At 40.9% G+C, this 21,913-nt stretch overlaps 1 protein-coding gene across 1 annotated transcript; it reads left to right on the top strand.

The window, feature by feature from the left end:
* The first annotated feature begins 320 nt into the window (after nt 1-320).
* On the top strand, nt 321-21,674 carry LOC131988038 (neuropilin and tolloid-like protein 2). The gene is made up of 10 exons (XM_059353036.1): nt 321-706; nt 5,651-5,707; nt 5,982-6,125; nt 9,147-9,395; nt 9,855-9,902; nt 10,414-10,541; nt 14,206-14,434; nt 18,684-18,797; nt 18,964-19,094; nt 19,719-21,674. Exons 1-10 carry the CDS (start codon nt 697-699, stop codon nt 20,442-20,444), a joined length of 1,836 nt encoding a protein of 611 aa, XP_059209019.1. The 5' UTR covers nt 321-696; the 3' UTR covers nt 20,445-21,674.
* Nucleotides 21,675-21,913: the final 239 nt, after the last annotated feature.

Here is a 21,913-nt window from a genome sequence, read left to right as displayed (position 1 = left end):
ACTAAGACAATGTAAACAAAAGTCCCATGTGTGGTCTTACGTGGAATAGCTGCATTTTTTTGTGAACACTTACATCAAGTCATTGCTGCAACAAGTTTGCCAGTGAGCTTTATTTTGAAAAACGGGACCGGAAAAGTAATTTCTTCATTGTGTCTATCTTGACGATGCTCATGACAAGCCACTCATTGATGTAAGCAGCGCCCACGGCTTAAATGAGCTTCGTTCAGGAGCATTTCTTAGTTCAGACACGGGCGGAGAGTAGACAGAGACGGACTCTCCTCCTCCTCCTCCTCCTCCTCCTCCGTACTCTTCCTCATCTCTATCTCACTCTCCATCCATCATACATCCATATGCGTCTTTTGGATACCTACTTCTCCTAGAGCGCGTCAGTCCTCCTGGATCAGTGCATCCTCCACTTGTCATCTCCGCTGTTGTCCCTCTGGAAGCTGTCTCTCGGTGATGATGCCTGGCTGAAAGGCTCGCAGCAACGTTGATCTTCCAACCTAACGCAGCGGGACCGACTGAACCAGAGCCTGGTGCTGTTTCTGTTCTTGGAGCGTGGCTCTGCGTAATGGATTTACGGTTGACAGAGAAAAGTTGGATTTTGTGAAGAGACGCTTGGACCCCTAAAATGGACAGAATAGGAGGGCGTTTTTAGAAAGGTGCTTTTGGGTTGGAATCACACCGTGAGAGGAAATGCACAGAGGTGAGTTGGAAACGAGCTGCCCGAGAATCCGTAATGCGCGTCATGGTCCCGCGCCTTGGGCAGAAACAATCGACTGTTTATTTTAATCTTTAATGCATTTACCTCTTTGCCTTTTCGCTTTTTAGCACGCTAGATGCCTGGTTTGCAGGTGGTGCGGATTTCAACACGTCCAAAGCAATTGGGGTTGCATGAAATCATAAATACTCACTATAGATCAGCTTCAGAACAGTTTTTTAAAAATCTTAATTTTTTCAAGCGCGCTTCTCTCAAAATGAAGCAATTCACAGGTGAATAAATACAAAGTGTCCAATCTTCCCACCACCTTCTGCCACGTCTCTCTTTCTGCCTCGTTTAATTGTCTTCAGTATCAACTTGCCCTCTTGTGACTGTTTAAATCTTACTGTTTTATTACCCACATCATTGATCGACAGCGCCATTAACTACTCACTGCTCCGTTTAAGTTCCAGCATCTGTTGGTCTGCTTCCCATTTTTTCTAAGATTCAGCAAAAGCCAGATTGCCTCCTCTGAGTTTGGTCTGGTTGGTTTTGGCCAGAGCCGCCAAATGGTTCCTTAAACGTTTCATCAATCCGCTGTTGGTTTTGAGCATCCCATATAATAAAAAACATGATCCGTTATTCTACTGTAATGCTCATAAATATGCAGGAACATTTGAGCGTGAAGGGACCCGAACCACAGGTTTCGCAGCCAGTTTAGGCACAGCGAGGTGTGCCTCTGTGCAAATACGTGAGTGCAATCTGATTATGATTTATAATTATAATGGACAGTAAAACTCAAACAGGCCTATTATTTGATATCCATGAGTGTTTCTTAATAAGCGGACAGTTTGACCATTGATCTCACTGACACTGCGTGCCACAAATACTGTATTATCCTCAGGAATGTAGGTGCCGTATTTTTCTTCAAATAACATTTTTAAAACAAACAGCCGCTCCTGTTACTTCAAACTACTTACAACTCCGACTATATATCTCCTATTAAGTTCAGAGTCAGACACTGATGTCCGCTGTCGTGAGCGCGAGCTGCTGCTGCTCAAGTGACTCCCGCTCCGGCTCTACTGTCTCGCGCCATCAACACCTGGGGCACGCGCCGCAGCAGCGCCTCTTGATGCGTTCAGTGAAGCTTGACGCTGTTGGTGTGGGCGGTTTACTGCAGCAGCAGCTAGCTGTGGCCTTAAACAGATAAATATTTGTAAATGGTTTCTTTGTAAAAAACAAAAAAAAAAACTGTCTATTTAACTGCAGGGCTGACTGTTATAAGTGCTACAGCCTATTTCACATGTGATTGAATTAGCTCAAGTGGCCGCAGGTGTGGCCTACATGTGGCTCTCACTTGTTAGACCAGAATGGCGTTGTTCTTTTTTTTTTTTTTTTAATAATGTTATCTTTGTGTGGACTTGGATAGTGAAGCTCTATTAGTAACTTTATTTTTGCTATGGTTAACCCATTCTTGCCTTGGCTCATTAAGCAGTTAGATTATTAAAGTAGGCCGACTTATATCTGCTGGACGGTTTTAGCTGATAGTCCTTGAACTGAACTTCGTATAGACCTAATTAAGACCGTAGCTAGTTCCTTATTGTTATAGCAACAACAAAAAAACATTATACACTCGATAATATTATCTCTAAGCTGTGTTTTACGGCAGGCTATGGTGGTCTCTGCGTCTTGAGTGATGCTCAGTGGAGGAGAAAAGGCAGATAATGTCCAGCCTCAGTTTGGCTTGTAAGAAGATGTGAGAAGTGATGTAAAAATGAAATGGCATGACCTAGAATCGCGTGTTGAACCCGCGGTAATTTTTTCCTCTAGTTCTTAAAAATGACCAGAGGTCAGATAAAACTTCTTTCAGCGGGATGTGAGGATGCCTTCAAATGTCGGGATGTTTCTTTAAGGAACTTAGCCGGCCATGAATGACCCATAATAGCCTGTACCTTATAGTGTAGGCCTACTTTAGGGGGGAGGACAGCAGATAGTAAGACCGATGCTTTTTCGATACTATTGATTTACATTCATTGTAAATCACTTATCATGTATCACCCATTTCTATTCACAGTTACAACGTGTTCTCTTGGTGTTGAAGTGACAATGCTGCAACTATATTTAGCTTGTGATTTATTTATAATATTACAAAAGATGTTACAAATGCCTGCATCAATTATGCAGCGTTTGCCTAATACGTTAATTAAAATATTTATATGCTTGATACACATTTCTGCCACTGCAGCTCAAGGCATCTCTTTGGTTTAAAACTCTTTACAGTAAGAACAAAAAATGATACCCAAAACAAGTTGTTGGGTTTTTTTAAGTCTGTTTTGTTAATTTCCAAACAGAAGCATGTTAAATGATGACAAGATTCCTAGCTTTGTGGAGGGCATCAGCTGTTTACAGTGCCCCTGCTATCTGCAAGAGTTAATAACTGGTTTATAATTTTTTTTAAGCACAAAGTGAGAGCCTGGGGCATCTCTCTGTTATTTGGTTCTTGAGTTTGGGTGGTCTGTTCTCTAAATGTGCCTGTGGTGGTTCAAACTCCCACCTACGGTACTTCATTGCAAGATAATGGAGATAGAAGTAATGAGGAACCGGAAGCCTTGGGGCTGTGTGTATGTGTGTGTGTGTGTGTGTGTGTGTGTGTGTGTGTGTGTGTGTGTGTGTGTGTGTGTGTGTATTTTAAAACGAGTCCATTCAAACTTGCCTGCTCATTGGTGCAGTTGTGTTCACTGCTTATGTTAACCATGCATTCTTCTTCATTAGAAGCCCACCCCCTCTCTCTTTCCTGCTCTCTCCATCCCTCTCTCTCTCTTTCATCCTTCCTTCCTGGGTGCCATTATGCAACTTGCCAGGCTCATGCTTGCTCTCTAATTCGATGTGAGTGGGCCAACCTATTATGAACTCAGAGGGGATCAGGTCTACAGTGGCTTATCAGAGCAAGACAGTGTCAGGAGCTGTAACATGCTCGCCCTCAGTGCAGATATCATTGTATTGAAACATATTGCACCTATTGTCTGTAGCCGTACTCTGCCCAAATGACTGTCGACTCATCAGCCTTGGAGCCTGTAATCCTGTTTTTTTTTTCCTGCTAATGCGTGATGTTTCTGGTGTCTAGAGGCTGCAGATTAGTAGGTTATGTCTTGTGGTTTGGATGAGCGTTGATGGTTTAAAAGTATCTTTAATGAACTGCAACTTGCTGCTCCTGCTGCTACTGCTATTACCGTTATTGCTGCCAGCCAATTCCCAGTGCACAGCTGCTGTTCTACTACTTCGACAACCTCCAATAATCCTTTCATATCTACTGCCAGTGGTAGAATGCATCTAAGTGCAACTATACTTAAGTATGGTTTTCCAGTACTTATATTGTTTTCACTTTATGATACTTTAAACTTAGGTCCTCCTTTACCAGCTGCAGTATTTAAGCGGGCCATTCTGCAAAAAATGACTATGCAAACTTGTGCATTACATATTTCAAGTGTATTTTCATTCTAATAGTTTGCTTTTACAAATGCAAGATTGTTAATGCATGACAATGTCTTGTGACACTTTAGTATTGCTACTTTTATAGTAAAATATCTCAGTACTTCTTCCACAACTACAGTTTCTGCATGTAATCATGCTGGTACCACGACAGGTAGTAACTGTGTCAGCTGTTACCAGGCCAGCCTTAAGCAATTATTGACAGGGGGACAAAAATGTCACAAATAGACCCCTCATCCACACCCACTCCAGCAGGGGTCATCATGGCCTGACTGTGACTAACCTACTTCTATTGCTTACATCTCTGCATCAACTTTCCAGCAACTACATTATTATTTTAGAGCCATTTTTATTTAAGAAAAAAAATACTTATCCTAGAAATATTTACCATTGCTGCTTCTGAAGTTAACTAAGCTACCTTAACCCACTTTGACCCTACAAAGTATATAGCAGCATGATTCTACACCAATCAAGAAAATAATAGACAGATTAATAACGGTAGAAAATAATTATTAGTTGCATTTCTAGGTCAATATGATGAAATAAAGAAATGTGTAGCAATTTATACATGTATTTATTAATGAAGAAGAACATGCTGTCTGAGGGTTTGCATTTACTTTATTAACTCTTATCCAGCGATGCTAGTAATACTATACTTTAATGTTCATTTTAATGCCTGTCTCTTTAAGGTTCCCTCCCAAAAAAAAGCTCAGTGTGCTCTGATTGGTCAGTTTTTCTGCATACTTGGTGTCTCTATAATATCATTACTGCTGGGGAATGACTGTAACAGCACTGAAGCAGCACTTTAAACCTATAAATAATTTACATTGTAGTTGTGACAACACAATCTCAGAAGCACTGAGAGTCTTATTTTAAGTCACAGTTTTTAAATATGGGTTGTGTACATTTCTCTGTGGATTTAGTGTTTAGTTTACATACCTTCACAGTACTATTATAGAACCTAGACCTGATTTATTATCAAAAAAGAAACTGAAATCTTACTTTTTACAATGTGGGACCATTTAAATTAGAAATATATACTCCAGGGATTGCAATTCTACATTTTTAATGCCAAGTATCTCTTTCAGCCTAGCTTCAAAATTTACAAAATCCTTAATTACTAATTGCCTCTGAATATTACCCTTTCATAAATGCTTTGTCTTGGAAACAATATGATTATATCCTGAACTTTTAATAGTATTATAAATATATGCCTATAAATGCCTCATCTTTATTATATCCCTCACAGCTAATCTATAATTTTTTTAATTTACCTACTCAATCAGGGATTAAAATTAAAATTGTATTGATCTGTGTTTTACTTGCTGTTCATCAAAGTCAGCCGATCACATATACTTATTTTGTGTCAGTTTAGGGATTTCCATGTTTAGTTGTTAAACAAAGGATATTAATGCAGTCTTATGTCACCTGTGACTAATGTGTTATATCTCTGTTTTACAGCGTGGATACTCTTCTTTCTAATAGAAGAGGGTTTCGCTCTGGCACAGAGAACTAAAGGTAAGCTAGAGCTCAAAAGCTCCTCCATTTTATAAATGTTGTTTCACCCATGAATCAGTCTAAAATCAGAGGCATTATCACTACTTGTATCATTGCACAAAAGGGTTACTTTCTGATTTCTGTCCTGCCTTTGCTAACTCTTTATTCCTTGCCTGCTTTTTCCTTTTCTCACGCCAACGATCCTTCCGCTCTCCCTGCCTTCCAATCGTTCCCATATTGATCCCCTGACTCAATAACCCATCTGTTCGTCTATTCTCTGCCTTTCTGCTTCAAGATTCCCCAAACGATCATGGCGGCCAGAGCCCTAACCAGAACGAATGTGGCACCTGGGTCCGCAACATCAACGGCGGGGTGTTCACATCGCCAAACTACCCCAACACTTACCCGCCCAACAAGGAGTGTGTTTACATCCTGGAAGGTAAAGAAGGGTCCTTTTCCATCTGAACACTTCATCTTCTGCTCAGTAGCTGTCGTCATCAGAACAGCTGACACAGTTTCCCGCCTTTCAGCATATTGCCTCCTTCAGTGAATGTCATTAGTCTGACTGACATTGTTTTATATAACCTCGCCCCTATCTGATTTTCTGTTCCTTTGCCGGTGGGCAGTCAGCTTGACATTTTTCGAATGAGCCATCCTGAATTTGTTTCACCCCACAGATATAACCCTTTGAAAATGATGGAGAGTGGCGCATTGTGGGTAGCCCCTGACTTTTGGCCTAATCAGAGTAGTGCTGTGTTCATCTGTATTGGCAGGGTGTGCCAGAAGACTCCACTACTGCCTGAAATATAAAATAGATGAACATCTGCTATACAAGTGAGCTTCGGTGGCATGTCACTGAATTGCAAGTGTCCTTGTCATCGCTTTAGTGTTTACCAGAAATATAACATCCATCAGTAATTTGGTGGCCAGCTGTACGGGAGTCATAATGGAAGTAGCATCATTAGCGGCTATGGGATATCAGGTTGGGATATTGGTTGATGTGTTCTCATTCTTAATTGATGGACTGTTTGTCAATGAAGTTAAAAGACAGCCTTTCATGAGTTGTGTGCTTGGTTTTCTTGCTGTAGTGGGGAACAGATTTTACACATGGCTCAAGGGCTCCCCCTGTGGACAAATCAGGCCCAGGCCTATTGTTGATGAGTAAGCCGTGACTCCATCCAAGACAGCCAACTGGTGTGTGCAGTGGGTCTGTGAAGCGACAGATGAAACCTATCATTTGCTATTATTTAGTCTTGAATTGCCTTAGTTATATTCATATCCAAGCTCCGGTCTTGAGCCTTTTATTCTGCCTCTCACAGAGACAGGGAGATGCTCACGTTTGGCACAAGTGCTAATCAGATAGCTTTGTAATCATAATTTGTGGTTAGCGAGACTCATTGATTATGTCATGTCCCTCAGTTCATCAGCTCAGTGGATCGAGTGATTATAGTTTCTGCTCTATCTGTATCAAGCTGTGGTGTGTGTGTGTGTGTGTGTGTGTGTGTGAGAGATAGAAAGTTACAGAGAAAATGATTCTCAATGCACCAGGGAATGAACACACAGATAGCAGGAAGTGCAGACCCACAAGCTGCTCCTTCAAGCAGAAAGGGAGAACACTCAGGCTCAAATTCAAAGACAAGAACACAGACACATATTCAGTTTCAAACAGCACCATACACATGTACCGCCCTTGACATCGCTCTTTTTTTCTCTAACAAGGCATGCTTAGTTGCCAGAGATGATTCAGAGCCCCACCTCCCACCCTCAGCATCTTTATTTAGTGTGATTCATCTCCCAGGGCAGGCATGAATTGCCCTTGTTAAATACTTCCTCTATGTAGGGAGCTTTAGCATTATTAAAGAACTCTGTCCATTCAGTGTATAAACATACTGTAGATGTGCATGACGGATGAACTTGTGAACTACAGTTTGTGCTTTGGTTGCAATGTTCTGGATTCACTGAGTCAGAGATAGTAATGCTGACATGTCAGACTGTGTCTCTGTTAGTGTATGCTTTTGTTCATGTGTGTACATATGTATCTGTGTGCATTGTGCATGCAAGTGTGTGACACATGCTGGCATATGTGGATATGCACCTTTGTGTTTATGTTGTGTTAAATGATAGTGACTGTTCAGCTTGTTCTGTTCCCTCATGCGTTATGCATGCATTTGTCAGATGCAGAAATGTGCTTATAATGCTCCCAACCACAATTGGAAAGTACACACCAAAGCAAAAACAAATTCTGGGTGATACAATTAGGTTAAACATCTATGTTAATCTTTGCAAACACTGCTTTCGGAGAGTATAGAGGCAGAATCTTGCTGGGAAGCTTGTACTTGATTGGGTTGGTCCAGTTTATCCAGAACATGTGAAGTATATGTAAGTGGGGAGAGTGTCCCTAACGCTCACGGTGGTCTGTAGTTTCAGCTTTAACGGCAAGAAACATTTTAAAATTTGATTTAATTTAAAATATTAACGCTGACATTTTAGACTTGGTCTCTGTTTGTGTAGCCTTTGTTCATGTCTGTGCATTTACAGTATGTCTGTGTGCCTTGTGCAACTGCTGTGTGATGCATGCTTTTATATTTGAATATGCACCTTTGTGTTCATGTAAAGCTATCTCTAAAGAAAATGATAGTGAGTGATTAGCTTGTCCTGTTTGCTGATTCTTTCTTTCTTGTTAAAAAATGGGCCTATAATGCTGTCAACCACATTTGTAAAGCACAAACCAAAGCATTAACAAAGTCTGGGTGATCGTATAAGGTTAAACATTGATGTCAATCCGTGTAATCATTTCTGTTTCTGCTGTTTTGGGAGAGCATCTAGGCAGAATCTTGCTAAGAAGTTATGGCAGAGCAGGTAAAAACTGGATGAATTGGATCGACCGGCATAAGTCTAAACAAGTTTATCCAGCACATAGAACACCTGAAGTACATACAAGCTGGTAGAGCATCCCTCATGATGGTTCTCATAATGGTCTTCAGACACAGTTTTAACATCAATGCAGTCTGCGAGAGGACTAACAACTGTACAACTGTCCTTCACTGAGTGCTGTTCTTCTCAATGCATGCTTCCTTTTGCACACCAGATATGACAAAAAATATCTGTCATGTCTGATTAAAGGAACATTTAAACACAGTAAAGCAAGCTGTGTCTGAATAACAAAAAACCTTACTTAACAGATTGATAAGATCAGCATTGTAACATATTCCATGTCTGAAAGGGACTTTTGTCACCAGTTGAAGCCAACTTCTACAAAGTTTGTTAGCTGGGGGGGGGCAAAAATTAACCGTAAGTGCTGAACTTCAAAATCCAGATTAACTCATATTTGACTCTGCTTTATGCTTTAGAATACCATCCAGATTTGTCATTGTCCTGCAAAAGCAAGATTTAATTTTATTCCTGTCGTGGATTTACCCCTTTTGTTTCCTTTCTCTCCCCACTCCCTTGTCCTCTAAAGCTCTCCCTAGACAAAGGATTCAGCTGGTTTTTGATAAGACTTACTACATCGAGCCATCATTCGAGTGCCGCTTCGATCACATCGAAATCCGTGATGGGCCATTTGGGTTCTCGCCGCTCATTAATCGCTTCTGTGGGGGACAGAACCCGGGCCTGGTTACATCGACAGGCCGTTTCATGTGGATCAAGTTCACCAGCGATGAAGAGCTGGAAGGCCTTGGTTTCCGCATTAAGTACACTTTCATTGCAGGTAGGGACACCTGAACTGCACATTTGTAGTGAATGTAATTCCACCGTACACCCTCATATTCTTTAAGCTAATTTCTGTATACATTAAGAGAACTGGATCTGGTTACTTTACAAAAACATTCTTCCCAAAACATATTTTTGTCTCTTTTGTGGTGGTTTCCAATAAAAGATTACTCAACATGAGCGAGCCAGACATCAATAGGTCGCCCATGGTCCAGCAGCGGTTCTTTCATTTTTCTTGCTCTGCAGCAGACAGATGTCCAATATCAGAGCCCCCTGAATCTAAACCCAATATTCCTTGAAATCAGTGTCTCCCATCATGCGACAGATATTAGCTTCAAACAGACCCCATTCTGCTTTATCTGGCCTGTCTTAATGGGATCTTATCTGCTGTTCCCTGCTTACCCATTTCTGCTGCGTGGATTGAGAGTAATGTGCCTCCCAAATCTTATCATTTCAGACCCTGATTTCCATCTGCACGTGGGCGGACTGCTAAACCCCATCCCAGGTAAGCTCTTCAGTATTATGCTGATTTGTGTTCAATCCTTTTTGAAGAGCTCAGAAGCTTACCGGAGGCGATCTATGCCTCTGATGTGAATGCTGAACCTGCAAATGTACCTTGACAAGCATACAGTTGTACATGAAGTGAGAAGATGTACATACACACACATGCACATAACTAAACACACAAGGAAACAAACGCCTCGTTTATTCTGCTTTTTCCTCCCTGTCTTTCTGCCTTTGTTCTTCTGTCTTCTTATTGTCCTCCATCCTAATCGGCTGTTCTCACTTCAATTTTACCTTAAATCCTTTTTTTTCGTCTTTAAATAAAATCCTTTATCTGTCTCTCTGTCTGTTCTGCTCCTCTTCTCATCCTACCCCTTTTGTCTTCTGCTGTTTCTTCTCCTTCTTTCTCTTTCTTGCTTCTCTCTCCCTTTCTGCTGCCCTGTATTTTACCTTTATCTGTCTTTCTTTTCTTTCCTTCCTCTCCCCTCTATATTTCCTCTGTCTCTGTACAGACTGTCAGTTTGAAATTGGTGGATGGGATGGGGTTATTCGCTCCAGTCAGGTGGAGGAGGAAGAGAGAGTGAAGCCTGGTGATGCTCTGGACTGCATCTGGACCATCAGGGCTCCTCCTCAGTCCAAGGTCAGTACAAGGGACCATATTGGGCCTCATTTCCATCGCATGGCTCAGCAGAGCCTGACAGTCAAATCACTTGGAACTGTTCTTTTTTTGGTGTCCCAGCTGTTAGTATCTAGTGCTTCTTTTGGTACCACTTCGGTCAAGGTTCAACACGAGCTGAGCTGATGTTAGAAGGTGGAGAAGTTGCATAACTGTCACTAGTGTGTTGCTATGATCAGCTCAGAGTCCGGCCTACATTGATTGGGTACTACTTGCTGTGGAAAAGGAAACTGAGAAAGCAGCTGGTACCAAAAATGAGTTGAGGAGAGTAGAGTTCAGCCGAATCATGCAGTGGAAAAGAAGCATTCATCTTCAGGACTTATAGCTTCTATCCTATCCTTCAACCCATGTTTGGTACTTTCAGAATCCTCCCTTTTAAAACAGATATGATCTGGTTCTTTTGGGATGATTCATATTCAAAGTCATTTTAAAACATCTGACAAAGAGAAGCCTTAATTCATCTCCTCTCTTATGGACATTAGTTTAAGAAGTTAGCTCTACTGAAGCACTAAACAATGTTCGAGGAAATACTGAACTTTGCTCTCAGTTACACGAATGTTCCACATTCTTCAAACTTTTAAGAAGGGCTTGATACCAAGTGATGAAATATCACTTTGTAGTTATTAAATGACTAATATGTTTATGGGATCATTATCGAGTGTTCAGACTGTGTTTTTCCATCTTTTACATGTGCTTCTGTCCAGCACAGTATATTTGTTGTTTGGATCTGCTTACTTTTGTAAACTTCTTTGCATGATATTTTTCTTGCACATCCTTCTGAGACCATTCGATAAGCTTTCTAATAAATGGAATTGTATGGTATTGTTAATCAGCATAAGCAATAAAAAAAACTGCATGGAGTTTTTTCCAGCTCTAAGCTGGGCCAAGTGATACAAAATCTCATCTCACTGGTGACGCATGCAGTCTATCCAAGAATAGATATGAATAGTCATCCAAAAAAAAATGAGATGAGAAACAATTTAGAAATTTGCCATGAAGTCTTGCAGTGTAAACAGAGTTGAATTGAGGTTATGTTCTGAATACAAACAAGAATAGCTCAGACTTTCTAAATAATCATCAGTCAACTTTAGAATCACCTTGTGTACTATCAGTGTGTTCCTCCTTTCTATTAGTAGAGTTGCCCTGGCATTTCACTTTGAACATCATCAGCTTTTTTTCTTAATATAACAGCAAATGTCATGTCAGTGCATGATTCAGTGTGGAATTTCAGTATCAACATGCACATTGGATTTATCAGTGATGTATGTATTCTGTATGAATGTACAGAGTAGCATATGCTGTTGTTGTGTTCTCCTGTCATTGAGAACAAATCCTCCAGTGGTTATGTCAGTGTTGTGATTTTAATGAAATACATAATGGGTATAAGCAGTGCAAATACACAGAGAGGCACCATGGGAAAAAAACAATGCATTTTTATTTATAAAATAGAGCCCTGGAAATGCAGTTCTGATATTTATGAGTTGATATCCACAACATCATTGAAATTACAACTATAACCTCCCTACCCTTGATTCACTGCTGCTCTGCTTCTCCCTCATGACGAAGTGAGTCATCAGCACACTCCTGTGCTACTCACTTGCCACAGTATAGTGACACACACACATGCATACACAAATTCATGCACATCTAATTAAGCACAAAACAGCTGATGTGCAAACACAGTCACAGATTACATAATATACTGTCACATAGTGTACTGTAAGCAATTACCCATAGACATTACACACTGATATGTTTACACACTTGTATTTTAAGCAGTCTCATGTAAGCATTCATGCCTTTTGTAACTCCTCTCTCTCACACACACACACACAGATGTGTGTTCCCCACGGTCACTTCACTGGTCCTACTTGTGCAGTGTGATGCAGCAGTGAAGAGGATCTGAATTTAGCAGCAGCACTGATTTGCTTTGCCAGATATTAGCTCATTGAGGCAGAAGGAACAGAGCAGCACACTCAGCAGCAGTATAAGAGCAGCTGCTTAACTGCTGTGTGGTTACAGGTGCTTGTGTGCTAAAGCTGCTGAAGTTTCATCTAAGTTGTTGTTTCCCTTTGGCCGAGATCTTGTCATGTAATCATTGCTGACTTAATCAAGCTGACAACTACTTTATGCTGACAATCATTAAAAAACCCCACATTATTTTGTAATTACTTTGCTGGTTGAAACATAATGCTATAACTGCTGTTCAGGTAGTTGGATGGACAGCTCACAGGCTCTGTTACAGGTCTTTTTAACAGAGGCCACTTTGACATGTCACAGAACGGGGGGAAAAAGCACAGGTGTGAATAATAGAATGAGCATGGCTGAATTAAATTTAGCAGTGCATGCTGTCTCACTGTCAAGACTGACTGGGACACTTGAATAGAACAGATCTTCATTAGTGTCTTTAGTAACACCCGTGCTTTTCATGGGTACACAGGGGGAGCCCTACAGATTTTGTCAGCTAATACTGGTTTATAGACATATTGTATATGTCAATATTGGCATATGTGTTGTCTGACTGATAGTAAACACACTACTGGTGTTCATTTAGCTATTTATTTTTATTGGTTGTCATTCCAAGAATTAGTTGACAATGCAATAAAGTGTATGAGTACCTTTGCATCGACGAATTGGTGCAAAATAGGTGCTTAATCCACATGAAAAATGTCTATTTTCATTCCAGCTCAAAAGTTCATTATATCGACCATAATGTGTAAACTTTTTGGGTATTGGTCTCAAAAATCCCATATCAGCCTGGGTGTAATATCAGTAGACCTTTTTCACAACATTTAGACACGTGGCATTAAAAAAACATTTGTGATATTTATAACATAAATAACAACTGCATGAATTTGGAGGATACATTGGTGTATTGTAGTCAGTTGTTTGATTGTCTCATCAAATCAGGTGGTTGTATTTAACGTGTGGTTGTGTTTGGGATGTCATCATCACAGGTAAGAGGTTTGCCAATTGTTGACTCACAATCTATTGTTAGGAGTTTGACCACAGCTTCTTTGTACAAAGCTTGGAAATGTCTGACTTTGTAAGAACCACATGAGCACAGCACTAGGCCAGACTCCTTCATGTGTGGAGGAGGTGCACACAGAGCTCAGTAGCCTTCAGTCCCTGCGGCATTCTCTGAATTGAGACACATCCAACAAAGGAGGGAGAGGGAGACAGGAGTATACAGCACCTTGACAGATATTTGCAAAGACTTTTCTACATTACCAGCTTTTAGTGGATGAATGATGCATGCTTGCATCACAACTTAGATTAGATTTACTTTGCTATTATTCGATTCTGTTGTCCACCAATGCAGCTTCTATCCATCTTCTAATCTCTTTATCCTGTTCCTATCCCAGCATGCTCAGGTGAGGAGGTGGGCAATCTATTATGGTTTCCTACTCTAAACTTCTCTATTGTATTCATTATCTGTATCTGGAAGTTTTTGCCTTTTTAGAAAACTATACTTACTTTTCCTGACTTAATGCAATGCAATAGTTACCACATATTTGCCTTCATAAAGAGTAAAGTTGCTGATTATGTTTAGACAGCTGTGGGGTAAATAATGATCGCTGTGTTTATTTTTCCTCCAAATTGATTTGCATCTCCTGTCTATCTGCAGATCTACCTACGCTTTATGGAGTACCAGATGGAGCACTCTAATGAGTGCAAGAAGAACTTTGTGGCGGTGTACGATGGCAGCAGTGCAATCGAGAACCTTAAGGCTAAGTTCTGCAGCACCGTGGCCAACGATGTGATGCTGGATAACGGCGTGGGAGTCGTGCGAATGTGGGCTGACGAGAAGAGCCGGCTCAGCCGATTCCGCATGCTCTTTACTTCATTTGTTGACCGTGAGTACAAGTGACAACATGCTTTAGCCTTGACTCTGTTCTTCCATCTTGTTCCATTATTTCTGTTGACTTGTGTCATGCTTACATGTTGTCATGGCAATATTTATTTTATCTGTGCCATTTTTTTTTTCAGAGTTAAAATGCTATGCCATTTGCTTTCTTTGTTCAGTGGCCATTTATTATATCGGCAGGGATTTCCACCCTGTAATTATTGTAAATAAGCATTGTGATTGGTTCTATACAACAATAACAGGGAAAGTTACATTTCCTGGGTGCTTTAGTGTTAAAATGATTAATTTTAATGTTTGTTTATCTATTTAGTCTGCATGAAATTAAAAAAGGTCATTATGACTAAGAGAAATGATACATCTAGGGATAGAGTTAAACAATTATGGAGATCACTAATAGAAAATGCTCCATTTCAGTTTTCTTTGCCCTTTATGACTGAGTAACTGGACTAAAAGCACCATATGTTATTACTTTACTGTAGTGACTTTATCCACCCACACACAGAAACACAAGAGCAGTTGATATATGAGGTCCTGCATCAGTAGTCACTAACAGATACTGTGTGTCAAGTGTCATTTCAGCGTGGAAAGCTAATTACGCTGTGCCATGTTCAGAGCATAGATATGAGAAAACCAATTATTTACTCCAGCATTTTTAAATAACTGAAAGCATCAAATCATTTTTGATATGCATGTCACAGCATGATACTGTGCTTATTATAGGCCATTTACAGCAGGAAAATAGGAAATTATCTATTTTGGTGTAAAGAAAAGCTGAGTAGGGTTAATGGACCTACTGGAAGTAATTATACATTAGGCTTCATCATTTTTGAAGGACAAGCAACTTTAAACAGATGCTGTTGCACATAACGTAGCAGGAATTGCAATGCAGGAAACAGTTTTTCTGTTAGCATACCGTAATATTTTCATTAAATGGCTGAATAGACTGAGATATTAATTGCCACATTCTCCTGCACACGTCCCAAACCCTGGGTGAATGCTAATGTTGTTTTCATCAGCAAACCCATAACCATTGCAGTCAGAACTTAATGGCCTTTTAAATTCAGCAAGGGTGTTTTTTTTCTACTCCGAGAGTCCTTAAGACCATTTGGGTCCTCATTAATTCTGATCACACAGTTCATCTCAGAGAAGTCTCAAGTCTCTTGAATAACTCCCAAACTTTATTTGGTCAGAGTCAGCGACTGGCTCAAAGTTTACTTGGAGGTCAAAGGGAACCATTAATCTTTGTCACTCAGAGAACAAGATGAGTTTTGCCTTTCGCACTCCATCATCTTTAATGTGCTATAATCTTCCAGCTGAACCCCCTCTGACATGTAAACCAGACACATTAAGACGCTACTGAATACTCACATTCACTCACACCCACGCACACTGAGTGCATCAGTGTTGCGTTTTGTACTTGTGCGTATGTATGTGTGTGTGTCTGTATGCAGGGAGGGAGGGTGTGGGTAAGAGGGTGAAGCGTTGTTGACATGCTGTGAGAGGCTACATTTTGAAGGCGGGACACGCATAATGGGTTTGGAAGTGATCACAGTGTCAGGGGAGAGACCCCGTCTACAGGCTCACTGGGAGATAGATGGGGTGGGCACTCCAACACACACTCTTTTATGCACACCCCTACACACATACACATGTGCCTTTGTCAAAATTATTTAACCTTGAGGCAGAGGAGCCATGCAGGGAAAGGGAAGTGGAGCCTCAGAGCTCTCATCACAGTGGACCTCGGGGCAGTGGGTGAAGCTGGTGGAACCAACCACAGTCTGTTTCAGCTGTGATAAAGACTCAGAAAGTGTGTCTGTGCCTGCAAATCCAGAGGTGGAAAATGTTTGACTGGGAAAGGACAGTTTGGAGGAGTGAACAAACCGTAAAAAACTGGTTCAAAAGTTTGTACAGGTATTCTCTGGTCATCATGCTCTTTCTTTGACACTGATAAAGAACAAAATACGAAATAGTAACTCAGTCTATGTGGTAGAAAGTAATCTGTACACAGTTTCGGAAATTTGTACTGTAGGATTTTGAGGTATATAAACTTGGCTTCACTCAATAGAAGAGAGGTAACAAAAGGAACAGAAGGACCATGTAGTTTTAAGTCTTATATCTATCTTCCGTTGCGCCATTAGATGACACTGGCACTAACGAGAGCTCCAAGTCCACTCAGCAAACTACTGCTATTGAGCCTCACACAAATCTTATTTTTATGTATGATCATAGTGCTCTATTTTTACTTATCTATTCATCTACATTATGTAGGCTCGTACGTAAGAGTCTTTATATCATTCCTTTTTCTCCTTAAATTTGTAAAATACTGTTGGATAAACAACAGAGGCTGTTCTGTCGGATCAACGGATACTTGGTTTTACACACAATCCTCATTATATGATAGTTTTCACCTGTTATATGGGACAGTTTGATTGGTTGTCACGGCTAAGCACCTTTAGATTTCAAGAAGCTGTTGAATCCATTCCTGTGTCATGGATACCTCGTTTGTGAAAAACGGATGAATGGGTCAAAAGTTAATAAACATTGAACTTTGACCTGTTGGTGGCGTTAGAGCTCTTGAGCTAGAGTTGCCTACACAGTATCACCACTTGAACCCAAGTAATGGGTGGTCTGCTGTTAAATTATTACAATATTGGGGAATTATTACATTATCAGGACTTGCGGAATGAAGGCTAACCCGATAATGTAATAACCTCCCATTAATGTTATACTTTATTACATTATTGGTAAAAAGTGTATTACATTATTGGGAAATGCACTTTATTACATTATCGGGAAGTTATTACATTATCAGGTTTTATTACATTTTCAATGGACTCAAGTGCAGATTTTTATTACATTATCGGGGTTATTACATTATCAGGAATTTATTACATTATCAGGTTCGACAGTGCATTTAGTAGAGTGCAGATATCTGCCAGGTGTGTTTCCATGCTCCCTCCCAAACAAAGAAGAGTTTAATCTCACTTAGCTGTCCCTCCTGGCTCCTTTACAGTTGAGATGGCAACTAAGAAAACAAAAACAGGGATTTATTCATCTCATATTGTGTCTAGATTCAATGGATCATAATATATTGGATATGTATATGGTAAGATAATTAGTCTTCAGTTGCTCCAGTTCAAAATGAAACTAAACTTTTCTTTAGATGTCAGTTTTTGGGCCTCGATAAAGGCCAGCATCCAGCCTGTAACAAGCAACATCCCATTTATTCTGACTGAAGAATTAGAAGTTAATGATGGCATAAAACTGAGCAGTCATTAAATTGGTTTATCAAACAAATTAATTCACTGTAACCACAAAAGGACCTTGAGTAAACAGTCATAAATGTGCACAAAAATAGTAGGCTAATGGCTCCAGCAGTGTAAGCAAGTAGCTGTGGTGAGACAGATACACACACAAACGCATGATTCCCTCCAGGCTTACGCCAGGCAGAGAAAACTATAACACACATATAAAATATTCTTCCACTTCTTTTCAACTGGCTTTTATTTCACCCATCTAGCCCCTCCAGAACAAACAGGTTTCCCTGAGCCTTTTGCCATCCATACAAAAATCTAGACATCTGCATCTTCCCTGAGCCTTGCAGCTCTTCCTTCTGACTGGCGGTGCATTGATCTCCTGAGCCCAGCAGCCAGCATCCATTACCAGTCATCTCTGTCTCTGCCATCACAGCCTTCATACACCAACAGTCACTTTAATGTGGGGTGTGTCATGATACTCTTCTGGGCCTTTGCACCTCATGAAGCCATTTCTCCCACCACCCCACCCCCTGCCTGTCTTTTCATCTGTTCCATATTTCTCCTGTCTGCCTGCTCCTAGTTTTCCAGCCATCCACCTTCACAACTCCTCTCCCCTCTCTCCCTTGCTGCTCAAACTCCCCTGACACGACGGATGCAGTTCAGTGAAGCTGCCGTCTCCTCACCTCATCACCCTCGATGTTGTGTCTGCAGGAAATGATGATGTATGCCCTTGTGTGGACTGTCTTCATTAGACCTCTAGTGTTTCAAAAAATTATGTATTTTTATTACATGCCTCTACAGATTTCAACTGCCAAATTATTGTTGTTTTTCATTGTCATTATTTTTAGTGTTATTATCATCGAAATAGCTTCCAGTTATTTTCACTGTGCAGTCATTTTTATACTCTGCGCTGTCAGACAGCTGTTTTCCTGTTGCTTCTGCTAAATTCTATTATCTCTGTGTATTATCTTTTGCCCGCAGCCCCCTGTTCAGCCAATACATTCTTCTGCCATAGCAACATGTGTATTAACAACTCCCTGGTGTGCAATGGCGTTCAGAACTGTGTCTACCCATGGGATGAAAACCACTGCAAAGGTGATTGTCTTCTTTGGAACAATTTTTCCCATGTGAGCTAATTATGGTTAATTAGGATATATTTCTGCAGGTCTGGTCTTCTATTTGTCTGTTTGTACATGTTTTTATTCTCATTACTTTGTTTATTTTTCTTATTCTCTCCTCTCCTCACCCGTTCCGACTCCAGAGAAGCGATCTAAGGGGCTTTTTCATCAGATCACTAAGACCCATGGAACTGTCATTGGAGTCTCATCAGGCATAGTTCTGGTTCTTCTAATCATCTCCATCCTGGTCCAGATGAAGCAGCCAAGGAAAAAGGTAACTCATTATTTGTGGTTGACCTTTTGCTCAGTGGGAAAGGAGAGACACATAATTGAAAGTGATGGGGGGAATTTCCCGAGCAGGTAGCTCTGGAGACAGGAAAAAAAGTCACACAACGACACACCGTTTCAAAATAATGCAATATGATATAGGAGATGTTTCGTTTTATGGGTTTTTTCTCTTTGGTTGAAGCAATTTTGGTGTCTCTGACTCCTCTAATGGATTCCTCCCTGCTCATCATTGTGCAAAATGGTGACTACAGAACTGACATATGTTTTTGACACCCAGCAGCCACTCTTTTAGATAGCCAACAAGGATTGTGTATTTCCGTGATTACTGGTTACCTGTGTGATCTTTGGGAAAGGCATATAAATGTATGCAAATTGTAAGGACATTTCCTGTGTCATGTCTACAAATATAGAAATTTGGTTTATGTTTACCTACTCACAGTAAGAAACTGAAAGAATAGGGTATTCAGTGACCTGAGGTAGCACATTAAGGGTGTTTTCTTTAGTCTTTAGAGTAGTATTCCATCTATTATCTTATTCATATCAGTGTGAAAACTAGTGGCCTGCTAACAACAAAAATGTAACTGTCTGTATGGATCTTTTTCTTTTCAAGGTTGTAGCTCGCCGGCCCGGTGTTTTCAACAAGGCAGGCTTCCAGGAGGTTTTCGACCCGCCCCACTATGAGCTCTTCTCTCTGCGTGACAAGGAGATATCGTCAGATTTAGCTGACCTGTCTGAGGAGCTGGACAGCTTCCACAAGCTGCGGCGCTCCTCCACCATGTCCCGCTGTGTCCATGAGCACCACTGTGGCTCACAAGCCTCAGTGGCTACTGGCGGTGGCAGCATGAAGCACAGCCGCACCACCCTGAGCTCCATGGAGCTATCCTACCATAACGACTTCTCCAAGCCACCGCCCATGAAGACTTTCAACTCCACGGCCAGCTACAAGAAGAGCTGCTACGGCTACAAGCAGCACTCACAGACTCACGACTGCGACCAGCAGGTCATCGAGGACCGCGTCACAGAGGAGATCCCATGTGAGATCTATGGCCGTGGAGCAATAGCTGGAGGAGGAGCCACAGGTGGAGCAATGGGAGGAGCATCAGGGATTGCAGGAGGAGGGATTGGAGGAGCAGTGGGGATAACAGGAGGAGTGGCCATGTCAGGGGGAATGGGTATGGCGGGAGGAGTGAGCATGGCGGGGCCTAGCGGCATCGCTGGAGGTATCGGTGGTGGGATGGCAGGAGCCTGCGGAACCCTTAGTGTCCGTGGCAACAGCGCTCGTAACAGTACGACCATAGTTGACCCACAACAGCGTTCCATGTCCATGGACTTCTAGATGGTGAACGGAGAAAGAAAAGGGGAAAGGGAATGCAGAAAGAGCTCATATTTCACTCATGGAAAGGAGAGACGGGAGAAGAGAAGACAGGAGGGTCACAATAATCCTTAACTGATCACTCCTCTTCCTGCTTCTGCCTTTGCTTTCAAAGCAGTATTGAAACTTTTGCACACTGAAGGATCTTATCCTATTAAAGTCTGAAAGTTTGGAGAATTGGCATATAAGAACAAAGGATCAAAAAGAGGAAAAAATAGGACTGCCAGTTCTATTCTTCAGGATATTGAGTGTATGGGTGAAGGGAGGGTGGAGATATCGTGTCTCTCCTCCAGTCTTACACTCATTCAATCGCTCCTTTTCATAAGAGACACATAAGAAGAGGGCTCAGACCCTGCAGACCCAAGACTGCTCTCTGTTTGGTAGCCTAGAAGACCAGCTAACCACTCAGAAACAAGGAGAGAAAAAGACGAAGACATCCCAGGACTGAGTTTCTACATTTATTCACCTGCCATGCACAAATATATGATATATAGTGCGTCTTCTAAAAATTTGAGTCTTTATTTTTGTCAGTGTACTGTACTGTTAAAACCAGTATATATCCAGCCTCATGATGATGCTTGGCTTTTAACTCTTAATCTTTTTCAAATGTTGCTCAGATGATTTTATGAAGATGACTTATCCATGACGTACAGTTATGATGATGATGATGATGATGATGATGATGATGATGATGATGATGATGATGATGAGGAGGAAGTTGATGATCAGAAATATGATAATGATGATGACAATGTTAATGATGTGATATTACTATAATAATTCTGTAATTTTCATGGTTACCTCAAACATACACAGAAGGTACGCTCCATTCAGTCTCTCCTCAGGAAGAGCACATGAAGAGACTGTCTTATTTTGGTAAGAAATAGAGAAAAAAAAGTCTATTTCTGCTCAGTGAGCTTTCTAGCATATGGGCATTCAGGCTATGATTGATGGTTTATGGAATGTGAAATGTTTGGTTGTGAGACCTGGACTGAATCGAAATAGCAACCATCCCACTCCCAAACCCACCCCTTACCAGGAGAAAATGTAATTTCCCCATGAACTGAGTGTGTAAAACAAGCACAACCTGTTTCCCTAAAGAGACAGACATGTAGCCTATATTGGACTCATTTATGATTTTAACCACTGGTTGTATAATTTCATTCTGTTGAATTAAATGAGAGCTTACTCACCTCCCTGTGTGGGCTTTTCTCTTCATTGTAACAAAGAAAAATGAAAATGGCCTCAACCATCTGCTGAAGATGACGCACCAAACACACATTGTGACACGCCTTGAAAAGAAAGCAGTGTGAATATTTACATGCTTTAGATGCTTCAAAAATGACTCATTTGCTGACCTTAAGTTATAGTTTAGAATTGAATATACAGGATTTAAGGCTGTTTCATTCCAATCGTTGCAATATGATTAGTTC

This window comes from Centropristis striata, chromosome 2 (assembly GCF_030273125.1).
Source record: "Centropristis striata isolate RG_2023a ecotype Rhode Island chromosome 2, C.striata_1.0, whole genome shotgun sequence".
In the NCBI taxonomy this organism is placed as follows: Eukaryota; Metazoa; Chordata; class Actinopteri; order Perciformes; family Serranidae; genus Centropristis; species Centropristis striata.
Note: the sequence above shows the minus strand (reverse complement) of the source record. Positions and strands in the feature narration are given on the sequence as shown.